General features: G+C 43.5%; 1 protein-coding gene across 14 annotated transcripts in view; it reads right to left on the bottom strand.

The window, feature by feature from the left end:
- Window positions 1–13,141, bottom strand: part of CPVL (carboxypeptidase vitellogenic like) — a 146,335-nt gene that overhangs the window by 94,387 nt on the left and 38,807 nt on the right. For all 14 annotated transcript variants that reach the window (XR_014834053.1, XR_014834054.1, XR_014834051.1 and 11 more), the window contains 4 exons: window positions 10,623–10,737; window positions 9,596–9,654; window positions 7,567–7,646; window positions 2,428–2,494 (listed from right to left, as the gene is read on the bottom strand). Coding sequence is in view for 8 of the 14 variants with exons in the window: in XM_021078577.2 (XP_020934236.1) it covers window positions 2,428–2,494; window positions 7,567–7,646; window positions 9,596–9,654; window positions 10,623–10,737 (321 nt within the window). In the remaining 6 variants the exon portion in view is untranslated. The remainder of the gene's footprint in view (window positions 1–2,427; window positions 2,495–7,566; window positions 7,647–9,595; window positions 9,655–10,622; window positions 10,738–13,141) is intronic.

Below are 13,141 nucleotides of genomic sequence, written 5' to 3'. Positions count from 1 at the left end.
AATCCTAAAATTGAAACCAACATATGCAAGTGAACCTGTATATGAAATTGCAACATAGTCACCCTGGAAAAAAAAATTAATTCTTACACAGCTTAAACATAGAGCTTTGATTTGAAATCTGCAGTGAGATACAAAGGATAAAAATAATTGTTGGCAAAAAATACTGAAAGCAACTTGGAGGTTTCTTATTGGTAGTGGTACTTAATGTAATAATTCTGAAGCCATTCTGAATGCATCGTAGGATTGAGTAAAGAGTAAATTCACTGATGCTGTTGGGAATCCCAGTTCTCAGTGCAGGAGGAGGAGTGAAAAAAATATAGAACGGGAAGAGGAAGAAAAAATTATGTTAAATTAGAATTGTGGGCATCTGTATGAAGTCATTTTGTTTCTGAGCTCTGCCCACAAAGTCTAAAAGATATGGCATCCCAGCAGCAATATGGTATTGGTTTTTAAATACCATTACCCATTAAAACAAAACAGAGTTCCTTGAAGAAATAACTATTTCCAGGGCTGGACAGGGAAAGTACAAGTTAATCCTAGAGCATATATTTGTGCCAAAAAGCAAGGAAATGCCCAAAGACTAATGGGGACAAATGAGGACAATGTATCAAAAGAACATAAGACAGCCTGAAGGGGTTCCCATTGACCAAATATGGGACCATATACATCAGAGAAGAAGAGAATGACAGATGATACCTGAAGGAAGAGAGATGAGAAAAAAAATCATTTTACAGCCTCCAGTGTAAAAACTGATTCAGACAGGAATCATCAGTGGGTGCTAAAACTACTTGGTGGAATATTTGGTGGGGGGAACAGATGTTCACATGGTCTCAGATTTTTTATGAATTTCAAAGGGAAAAAAGTACCTTTCCAATGGCAAGATCTGGCAGACACCACTTGACTGATCAAATTTGGAATTGCCAGTAATGGAAAAAGGGACATTATGTGATTCATGATGTGATAGAGTAGAAACTATATACAATATCATCTATGTAGTATTCTTCCTAAATGTTTTCACCAAATCTAAGCATTAAGGAAAGAATCAGACAAAGTCAGAAAATGGAACATTCTATGTAAGTTGACTAAGTCAATATGAAAACAGTATGAAGGTTCCTCAGAAAACTAAGGAACATAATTACCATATGATCCAGCAATCTCACTCCTGGGCATATACCCAGACAAAACTATAATTAAAAAAGATACATGCACCCCTATGTTCAAAGCAGCATTATTCACAACAGCCAAAACATGGAAACAACCTAAATGCTCATTGACAGATGAATGGATTAAGACAATGTGGTACATATATACAATGGAATACTACTCAGCCATAAAAAATATGAAATAATGCCATTCACAGCAACATGGATGCAACTAGAGGTTATCACACCAAGTGAATTAAGTCAAAAAAGAGAAAGACGAAAAACATACAGTATCACCTATTTGTGGAATCTAAAATATGACACAAATGAACCTAATTACAAAACAGAAACAGTCCACAGTCTCCTTCTGTGGACAAGGGGAACAGACTTGTGATTGCTAAGGGGGAGGAGGTTGGGGTAGGGATGGACTAGAAGGTTGGGGTTAGCAGATAGAAGCTATTACACATGGAGGGCATAAACAGCGAGGTCCTACAGTACAGCACAGGGAACTGCATTCAATACCCTACGATAAACCATAATGAAAAAGAGCATTTTAAGACAAAGAACGTATATACACATATTTACAAATATATACATACATACAAATATATATACATATACACACACAAACTGAATCACTTTGCTGTACAGCAGAAACGAAAACAACGTTGTAAATCAACTACACTTCAAATTTTTTTTTTTTGGCTTTTTAGGGCCACACTCGTGACATATGGAGATTCCCAGGCTAGGGGTCTAATTGGAGCTACAGCTGCCGGCCTACACCACAGCCACAGCAATGCAGGATCTGAGCCACGTCTGTGACCTACACCACAGCTCACGGCAATGCCGGATCCTTAAACCACTGAGAGAGGCCAGGGATCGAACCCGCAACCTCATGATTCCTAGTCAGATTCGTTTCTGCTACGCCACGATGGGAACTCCACACTTCAATTTTTAAAAAAAGAAAAAAAAATAGGACATGCTACAAAAGGTCTGCTCTAGACTCTTGAAAATCATCATCACAAATGACTACAACAACAAAAAAGACATGGGACTGAGACATGACAACCCATTATAACATACGAATCTTTATTAGGCCCAGAATTTAAAAAAAAAAAAATGTCACAGAGGACATTTTGGAGCTAAGAGGAGACTTGTTTATATGTGCCAAATTAATATTTGTATGTGTGTGATGTATATCCTGAGCGAGTAAACCACAAGTGTCACCATACATTTCAGTTCTGATGATGCTGGAAGCACGCACGAAAACGTGGCTTCAACTCACCTCTCCAGTGGCATAAAAGTCATTCTCTTTATAGTCAGAAAACAGCAGGAAAAACTGAATTAGTGCACTGCAAAAGGAAGAACCATGACAACAATCAGACAGCATCATGCTATGCGACCCAATTTTACCCTTGGACAATAGGTTTCACATGATACTCTTATGCTATAAGCTCCTGGAGGCATTTTTGCAGTCTCACATGCGTAACACTCCATACTCTGTGGATGGTTTGAAAATACTTGAGGGCAACCTTGGTGATTCTCCGCAATTGAGACAAGTGGACACCAATGCTCTGGGAAGTTCTCCAAATCTCGGGGTTACCAACTTGGATCGCCTACCTGTTGAGCGGACCCTTGAACAAAGGGCAAGAGGCTTTCACTTTTTAGCTCACAACTTGCAGAGGTAGTTCTGCAAACCTCTGACCCCATTAACCTTGGTTTGTGGTGAGGTAATGCGAACCAACCTCTCTTTGGGGAACCCTGAACATTTCTATGTTCTAATGGGGCTCCCAGAATTTCATCGTTTTAGTAACCAAAGAACCAAAAAGCTGTAAAACTGACTACAGTTCAAAGGAAAAACCACCAAATGGCCATAGATTGCCAAGTAAATGTACAGTGTCCTTCAGGCTCAGAAAATCACATTTATTAAAGACTGCCAACAGCCACTTTGGTACACTGAAATAGATTTAAACAGACTCATGAAATTTATTTCATAATAAGCAAGAAAAGCGTGGCTTGTTGAATGATTCTCTCCTTGAACAAAATCTTTCAAAAAGGAAACAAAACCTGGTGAAACTCAGACGCTTTGGGAATGTTGTGACCCAGATTGCCATGCCTGAGAAGCGAGGCAGGGTTTTTTGTTCCAGTTTCCTGCTGTGGGACTAAAAGCCGTGAATCACCCAGTGAGGATGAAAGGCCAGGAGGCCTTTGCAAAACCAGGAGAAGGAGAGAGGTCAAGGGTTACACAAAGACAAAATTGGGTCATTCCAATCACCATGATCCTGGCAATATTTAATTTTCAAAGGCTCATAAAAACCCACAGTTAAATTCTACTGCAGAGTTTGTGTATTTCTCTATTATTTATAGTAGCTAGAACCTTTGTAGCAACTAAATCTGGGAAGCTGCATTATATAGCTTCCATGTTTGTGCTGGCAATAAGCTGGCTTTAGAGCTGAGATAAAAATAGGAGTTTATTCTCCACCCTTCCCACTTCAACCTTCAGGCTAAAAATGACTTCTCCTTCTCTCTTCCTGCTACTTGGAATGGCAATGGACAATTTAATATAGTAAGTCTCAACTAAGCCGTGTGCGTTAGCCTCAGGCTGATTTCCTTAGAGAATTTGTAGAATTGTTGCGGGCGCTAGGTTTAGCAAATAAACACACAAGATGTCCACTTAAATTTGAATTTCAGATCAACAACAAGTAAGGTTTTGGTCTAAGTAATTCTCAAATATCACATGGGACATACTTAGATTAAAACATTACTTGTTGTTGATCTGAAATTCAAATTTCTCTGGGCATTCGGTATTTTATCTGGCAATCTTGGCTGAGAAAGAGAATCTCCCAGGTTGCTTCTAGCTCAAAAAGGACAGGATTCTTTAGGCAAGGTCCCACTTGAGAAGGTTATCATAGAGTTTTAATTTCACAGTAGGATCTGAACAAAGTTTTGGCTAATCACAGCAAAGTCTTTGTAGGTCTTTCTTAAATGGGAAGGGGGAATGAAAAAGGTAAATTTAGTAAGTTACATGAAGCTATGCATTTGCTCATAGAGCTGCGTTTCAGTCAAGGACTATACATAGTATGATGCGGGTTTCCTTAAACATAAAACCTAGGAGTTCCCGCTGCGGTGCAATGGGATTGGCGGCGTCTCTGGACTGCTGGGATGCAGGTGCCATCCCCAATCACTGTTAAGGATCCTGGGCATGGGTCACACCTGCAGCACGGATCTGATCCCTGGCCCAGGAACTCCATATGCCGCAGGATGACCAAAACATGAAAAATAAAATCTAGAATCATGTCCATATAAAATTTCAAATTTTAGCAGTAGAATTGCTAAAAAAACCATAATACATAATACACAAACACACGTGTGTGCGCACCTGCTCCATGCATTTATTCAGGCACAAGTGCTGTACAGCACAAGAAACACCTCTCTTCCAAGTGATTCCATCTGGCAAACTTGTTGGCATTGTGCCAAGGCCTTGTCGGTTAAGTAGAATTTTAGTCAAAGGCTCTCTGGTGGCAGAAAGGTACATTAAAAGACAACTGGATGAAACACACTGCAAGGGCAAAAATGCCACTCAGTTTTTGTTTTGTTTTGTTTTGTTTTGTTTTGTTTTTAAGAGGACGTGAGTTTGGAGCAGAGAAGCTAGATGTAAATGACAATGCATTACAGATCCAAAGACAGCCCTGAACTTCAGTCAGCTCTAATGGAGTCAAGGGCATAATAAATACAAGACATTTAGGAGAATCAAGTTAAAATAATCTCAGCAGAAGCTCCATACCAACAAAAGCCAAACAAGGTGCATCTTTAGTCACTGAGGGACGGACTGAAAGAAGCGCAGCAACGAGAACCTCGGTGGTTTGGTTCTGCTGCATCAGATGCGGAACCAGCCACCTCCATGCACTTGTTCCACATCTAGTGTGGCCGGGCCGTGATCTTCTCCACCTGCTCTGATCATGCCATGTTCTCATTTAATAACCTGTCTCATAGTCATGTTGTCTTGCAGTTTTGTTTAGCACTAGATACTATTTCCCATGCAAACCAATATGTGGATTAGAACTGTAGCCTTTCTATTTGGCTGCTAAGAAAATAACTTCAGGCACACCAAGAGAGTGGGGACTGGGGAGCTTGCCTATGACTCTATCAGCAGCACCAGGAACAGTGTCTGGCACAGAACAGGCAAAAAAATAGTGGTGGAGGGAGAGAGTGGCACCAGCTGGTCTACTCCAACTTAAAGGTAATAAACTTATTATCCTTTAGGAAATCTATATTTTTCTAAACCCAGAGGTACTGTGGCTCCAAACACACTCCAAAAAGTTAAAAAAAAAATGAACATTTTATTAGTGGAAAAGTTTCATTTCTAAACACACAGAAAAGCAGCCTAAACGTGAATGCCAAATGTCTGTTTAGGAGTCTGCTCCTTACAGCCAGGCATTAATAACGGAACAGGATTTTCAGAAAAAAAGAAATGGTTTTCGAAGGGAGGAAAAAAAAGTCCTACTCTTCCAACCTGTAGTAGCCCGTTTCTAGGTTTCAAAGCAACCTTCTTATTCCAAACATCCATCTGGACAGCTGGAGAGAAGAATGCAGTCAACAAAGGGAAATAAATAGTATAAACTATAAAGGAAACAGCTGAAATCAGTTTTCTGCACTACCCCTGATTAGCTATTTTCCAGTTCTGAGAGCCTGAAGCAAAAAGAACTACAACAGCTATAAACAATGGCTGCTTTGAAATAGGTTCTCTTTACATGTCTTGCAAGAGGAGACGAACCACATGTCAGCAGTAAATACCCACGCAGAGGGTCAACTGGAAGCTGCGACCATCTCTGGGGGAGGGGCAGGAGAGACAGCAAAGGAAGGGCAGGCGTGCCAGGCTCTGGCTTCCAGGGTCTGATGCGTTTCTTTAACACAGACCCTCCGCCCTCGGGGTGTTTGCTAGTTAAACCACTGAAGTTGTTTGGACTGGAGCCAAAAGAGGGTGGGCGTAGGAGGGGGAACAAGGGAGAAACAGGTTTCCATCTGAAAAAAGAGAGCCCACCGTCAGTGCTAAATGAGAAAGACATGGTGCTCGAGTAAATTGTAAGGACAGCCGTTGGGATTATGTCTGCGGCGGGAAAGAGGGAGCTGCTGAGTCGGGGAGGGACCCCTGCCAGGATCTGGCCAATCTGCCCCCAGGACCCTCTGTATCTGGAAGCAGAAGGGTGGGTCCTAGTCAAGCCGCCTGGAAACTGAATGAAAGTGTTAAAATAATGGGCCATGTGGCACATGAAAGCGTGGCAGACAAACAACAGCCATATCGTTTTCTGGGTCAGCAGAGAAGAGAGAAACATCTCCAGGAGAGAAGCCGGAAGTTCCTTTTTCCACTCCCCCCAGCCATCTGCCTTGGGGAGAAAGAAGAAGAAAACGGGAAGCTTTTGTCAGAGATCAAAAAACTCTGACTCCTATTAGATTCACTTTCACTCTGGGGATTGGTGGGGTTTGCTCACCAAATAATTAGCAGACTGCGGTTCAGGGAAAGTGGGGGGGTGGGTAGGGCGGTGGAGCTAGTTAACGCTTTCTAGCCACTAGAATTCTTTTCGTAACGTTATTATTATGCACCCAGAAAGGGGGGTGCCCTAGTGATCAAAGAGAATCCAGAACTTGGTCTCAAGCAATAATTTACAGATTGGAAAAAATGTGACCAAAGAAGAAAGGTCATTTACTTAAAAAAAAAAAAAAAGTACTAAAAATAGTGAACGTCAGAAAAAGAAAAGAAGAAATAATGGATACCATTGCATCAAGTTTACAACTTCACATTTTTTCTTCAATTTTTTTTTTTTTTGGAAAAGAATAATTTGTAATATGAAGGGAAAAGTAAGATGAGCTAACAAACGGAGCTTTCCCTCTGAAAGTCACAAAGAAGAAACACGAGGGAAAAATTGCATTTTGTGAAGGCCACAAAAGGAGAAATCCTGGGAAAGAAAACAAACAAACAAACATGGGAGGTGATGTTTCTTGGCAAATGCAAAGTTAAATATAATCTTGGAAAGCAAGCAGAAACCTCTCAGGCATCTAGTTGAAACACTGGAAAATAATCTTTGGTTGAATAATTCTGCTCTATTTCTATTGTTTTTTGAAGGGTATTTTTATAAAATTAAAATAGTGCCTTCAGATGTCAGCTCTTCTTGCTACTTTCTCTGCAGGCCACTTTCACACTCATCAATGATAGTTTAATGAAGTGGAAAACAGATCATGCGTGCACTTTGTGGGTATGTGCTTTCGTGCACATGTGAGCTCTTCATGTGGAAGCATTCTTAAAAGAGCTTCAGGTTTTGGACTATGGGGACCAATCAATAATACTTCTACTACCAGAAGAATTTTCCTTCTGAAAATGAAAAATCGTTCAGTCTGAAGGCGGCCAGGAGAGAGCCAGGGCCTTTACCTGTATAAATCTCGAGCCACATCATCCTCATCGACTGCATATCCCTGGGGATGGTCGGTAAAACTGAAGCCTGTGCCCACCTGCAGGTGAAATAAATAAGCAGGTATAAACGCAGAGCAACACATGCGCTGCTTGGAGATCCTGAAATCAACTTTATTCCAAAGACCATGCCTTTGACCTCAGATTTTTGCCATCACCCCACTTGCGCTCAGCCATCCTCACAGGTGGATGCTGCATGTCACCTATTTCCCACTCCCTCCTCCAAGCCCAAATAAAATAGCAGCACAGAGCTCCGCCCTGGAGTCAGTGGCTGAGCTGTTCTGATCTCACAGTGGAGACCCTGCCAGGCCTTGATTTAAGGACCAGGAATTCACCTTTCCTGGCCCCTACTACAGTATCAAAGGACCCAAAGTTGTCTCCTCTCTGAAACCTGAAGGAACTCTCTAGGCTGGAGATAAAAGAGTTGTGTGTGTGTGTGCGTATGTGTGTGTGTGTGTTCCCCCATTTCTATGTGGGAAATATGGCCACTAAGCACTTTCACCTTCATTCAGCAGATAAGGGGCTTTAGAATAAAGATTAGCTTTAAACTAATATTTCCTTATACCTACAAGGACATAGGTATAAGGACCTCCAAGTTCATGGACAACTGAACTGTAAATCAGTAAGATAACCTACTACTTATTTTGTGTCAATAATATGTATAAGGAATCCCCTCACAAACACACACCCAGTTGTGAATATGTTTGTTTTTGTTTTTCCTCCAAACACCCAAGGGAATAGGATATTTAATTAAACTTTTATTTAAATATGAAATTATAGGAGTTCCCATTGTGGCTCAGCAGGTTAAAAACCTGACTAGTATCCATGAGGATTCAGGTTCAATTCCTGGCCTCATTCAGTGGCTTTAAAGATGCAGTGTTGCTGCAAGCTGGGGCATAGGTTGCAGATGTGGCTCAGACGGTGAATTGCTGCGGCTGTGGTGCAGGACGGCAGTGGCAGCTCCGATTCGACCCCTACCCTGAGAACTTTCATATGCCTCGGGTGCACCCTAAAAAGCAAGGAAAAAAAATGGAATTATAATAATAGACTCGGAGAGAGGATAAAACATGGGGGGAGACAGGGAAAAAAGAATGTTGGATTTCTTTTCTCCTTATTTATCTGTTTTCTCTTTGAACCATCCTGCAAGTGAAAGAAGTTAGAGAAATTAGAGGAAAATGACACCCCCAATCTGCAGAAGTTGACCTTAAAGTTAACTTTCCTATTTTGCAGTGTATTTAATTCAATTTCATAGAACTTCCCAGACTTCCCATCGTGGCTCAGCAGTGAAGGAACCTGACCGGCATTCATTAGAATGCAGGTTCGATCCCGGGCCTCGCTCAGTGGGTTAACGATCCAGCGTTGCCATGAGCTGTGGTGTAGGTCGCAGACGTGGCTCAGATCCTGTGTTGCTGTGGCTGTGACGTAGGCTTGGCGGCTACAGCTCTGATTGGACCCCTAGCCTGAGAACCTCCATATGCTGTGAGTAAAGCCCTAAAAAGACAGCAAGACAAAAAAAAAAAAAAAAAAAAAAACTTCCCAAGGAGATTTCTGCATTTTACTCCCCCCCCAAGGGGAGACATTCTGCTTACTGTAATAAGTGAAGGGGACCAGCCTTGACTTTTTATATCTAGAACTCTACTCGAAAAATCAGGAGTTCCCATGCTATACGAGAGCCCAGGATATGGAGACGGTCATATCACCAGTGGGAAGAAACGGATCCCTTTTCCCAGATGGTATAATCCAGGAAAAACGATGTTTCATAAGATTAAAAAAGAAGGAAGGTGAGACAGTAGCAAGTAAAATTCCCAAACGTGGATGCAATGGTACATGTTAGAGAAATTAAACCTCTATTGTGTTTTTCTAATAGATAAATTTTAAAATAAAAAAAGGAAATCTGTATTTTTTTTCTATTTCTCAAATGCACTTAATGAAAGAAAAAAGACAAGCGAGGCCAACACTGCCCTTTCCTAGGCCCATGGGGGGTACTCACTGGATTATCAATGTAGAGCATGGAGAAGGTAGTGGTCCAGGGAAAGTCTCTGGCAAGCACTAGTAAAGCAAAGAGGAGGTGTTAGACTGGGTCCTTAGAAAAAGCATCCCACCTAAGTAAGGTTTAGCTCTGGTTAGGAGCCAACGTGCCCACCTGTCCTCTCCATGGCAACAAACCCTTGGTGTCCCTCTGACACCATGTCATACTCTCATGGTGGGGACCAGACACCTGCACCTTTTCTTCCCCCCCTTCTCTCCTTCACTGTCCCCAGAACCAGAGAGTTTTGACATCTAAGATGTACTTTGGAAACAAAACTCCATGCAGCTGGTTCAAGCAGAACCACCCAGTAAGCATGGATGCAATGAACCCATCTGTCCAATTGGGGGCATCATCCTTCAGGCCTGATTCTCCAGAATCCGCTTCCTCCCATCAACGCTGAAGAGAACCACAACTTGGACAAAAGTGCACACAGGAGTCTACTGACTTCACAAACGGGTTCGCCCTTCAAATCCCGACCCAGGAAAAGTAAAAAACGAGATGGAGGTAAACCTGGGTTACAGCTGGACGTGGGCTGCCCCCCTCCAGTCTTTCCTTTACTCAGCCCAGCCCACAGTATCTTGTTTCTAAGATATCCGATCATTTACATGATGGAACCATACAGTGTTCAGTTCATGTGACTAATAGTGGATATAATTCCACCCATTATTCCCACGCAAAAGGGCTCGCCCACATAGTAATAAATGCCAACTGTTTTCGTGAGCCCGATCATGTGAGTCAGCAGCAGACTGGCAGAACACAGCTTAGAACCTTCCACCCAAATTTCAAAGGAGAAAGCAACCTGGCCAGGACACTCGTCCTGCTGGCTCTTTCTTCTTGGACAGATGTTGCGAGAAAGTTATGTTTTCATAACCTGGAACTGCTAAGCCATTTACAGTAGTTCAGTGTTCACTCTAAGTTATTTCTAGAGCAGATAGAAGCTTTAAATAAAGAATTCTCCAGGGGAAAACGGAGTCCAAGCAATACGCACCGGTCATGTTTCTTCTGACAACATAAGGTCCGTGTTCCACAAAGAGGCCGAACATGGACGAGCCTCCCGGCCCACCCTGCAGCCAGAGGACGACTGGAGCATTCCATGGATCTATCTAGAAGGGACAAAGGACCCAGTGACTACACAGAGTGCTAAGAATAGACCCAAGCAAACTGACCCAAATCCTCCGTCTTCCACAGTCTTGACTGAATCTCACCCAGCCTTCCCAGACCCCAATGACCACTCTACAAGCTAAGCGCTGTCATCGCCTGTTGTTCTGAATTAGTATTTGTCTCTCATGCTGGTATCTACCTTGTGCAGGTAAATCTCTTCTCTCCAATAGCCAGAAACCCCCTGCATTGTAGAAGCATTGCCTCAGAACGCCCCTAGACACCCAGCATACCGCCTAGGGCATGGTTTTATTTTTGCAGCTGTTTAAACTTCCTGGGGACTCCCGGAGTTCCCACTGTAGCTCAGTGGGTTACAAACCCAACTGATATCCATGAGGAAGCAGGTTCGATCCCTGGCCTTGCTCAGTGGGTTAAGGATCCTGGCGTTGCTGTGGCTGTGGTGTAGGCCAGCAGCTGCAGCTATGATTCCACCCCTAGTCTGGGAACTTCCATATGCCGTAAGTGTAGCCCTAAAATGGAAAGAAAGGGAGTTCCCGTCGTGGCGCAGTGGTTAACGAATCCGACTAGGAACCATGAGGTTGCGGGTTCGATCCCTGGCCTTGCTCAGTGGGTTAATGATCCGGCGTTGCCGTGAGCTGTGGTGTAGGTTGCAGACGCGGCTCGGATCCTGCGTTGCTGTGGCTCTGGCATAGGCCGGTGGCTACAGCTCCGATTTGACCCCTAGCCTGGGAACCTCCATATGCCGCGGGAGCGGCCCAAGAAATAGCAACAACAACAACAACAACAAAAGACAAAAAGACAAAAAAATAAAAAAAATAAAAAATAAATAAAATGGAAAGAAAGAAAAACAAAACCCTTTCTGGGGACTCTTCCCCTGGACCAACATATTCCCAAAGAGGTGCAACAAAGAATCCATCCTCCGAAGTAACAATTGGCCCCTTTAACTGAGAGCCCAAACTCCCTTTCCGATTTTATTTATGCAGCAATAGGTCACAGAGACAACTGTAACTTCATTCAACACGATGAACCTGAGAATAAGCAGACAGGCCCCCAGTCATTTAGTCCGTGCAAACAACAGCCACAAAACCCTACACAAGGTATTTAGGAGACGTGTGAGACGTAAATAAGAAAAGGTCACTGGCAGTGTTGGGGTGCTGGAAGTTAGCTCCTGGCAGTAGTCAACGCCGTCACCCCTGATGACAATGGGGCCTTTACTGCTCTCACTCAGTACCTCACTGGGGTCAGCACTACGCTAGGAGGAGGTCCGAGCAGAGCAGTGAGTGAAAGGGACAGGTCCTTGTCCTCTTCGAGCTTACACTTCATGGGAAATACAGCCAGTTAAGTCAATGAACGAATACAATGATTAGAGAGTGTGGAAGATGAAAAATTTGCTGTCATGTTAAGAGAGCAAATAAGGCCTAAGAAAGAGGCACCTTCCGTGGTCACAGTGATCAGAGAAGTTCTCAATGGGAGCCTCGGAGCAGAATTGAGACTTGGAAGTTGAAAAGGATTCGGCCCCAAGGAGAGCCAGAGAATGATGCTGTAGACAGAGGGGAACTGATGGGGAAATCCTCAAATCAAAGAGAAACTGCCTGGCCCAAGGTGGATCCTCCAGAGCGATCTGAAAGAGGCTCCACTTGGCCTCTGCAAGGCTCCGAGTAAGATGTGACGGCCGGTCCTCATTCGATGTCATGGCTCATTTGATGTCCCGTCAGCCAGGCTTGGCAAGACAGGACCCTACTGTTTCAGCCCAGAACGAAATCCTGCAACCTCATGCTTAACCCAGTCACACAGATCCTGGGTTGTACTGGGAGCCAGAGGGGACTGGTTCATCCACCCGGATGATGTGAGAAGGCTGCGGGCAGAAGCCAAGACTAACTCACGGGAAGGTGATCTGGGACCTACAGCCAAGGACCTGGAACAAGAGCTGATCACAACGGGTTCTAAGCATAAGGACAGCAGGGACCGAGGGATTTCTCTTCTCTAGTCACCGAAAATCTACAAGGTCCTTTGACAGCTAGCTTTGGGAAGGGCCCAAGGGAACGTGCTGAAAGAGATGCAATTGTCAGAACCGTCAGGAGCTGGAGGAGAGCCTTCAGCTGGAGGGGCCACTGGAGTCTCACTTCCCAGTGTGAAAGGATTAAATGAAATGGTATTTGTAAAGCTTAATGCACGACAAAAGCACATTAAGCCCAAATGATTGTTATAACTAAGGAAACAGGTAGAAAAGAGAGGAGCCCAGAGTCAGCCTGGGAACTCAGATCAGTAGGGCTGTAGCTCCAACAGTCAGCACAGTGTAACGGAGACGTGTGTGAGCTCTGGTCCCAAAGTGGATCCCAACCTGGGCTTTACTCCCCACTATCTGCGTGACTTTAGGCAGGCTGCCTC

Source organism: Sus scrofa, chromosome 18, assembly GCF_054392235.1.
Source record: "Sus scrofa isolate SSC_HxYL_T2T_F1_AM1 chromosome 18, Sscrofa_HxYL_maternal_Yorkshire_Landrace_v2.0, whole genome shotgun sequence".
Taxonomy (NCBI): domain Eukaryota; kingdom Metazoa; phylum Chordata; class Mammalia; order Artiodactyla; family Suidae; genus Sus; species Sus scrofa.
Note: the sequence above shows the minus strand (reverse complement) of the source record. Positions and strands in the feature narration are given on the sequence as shown.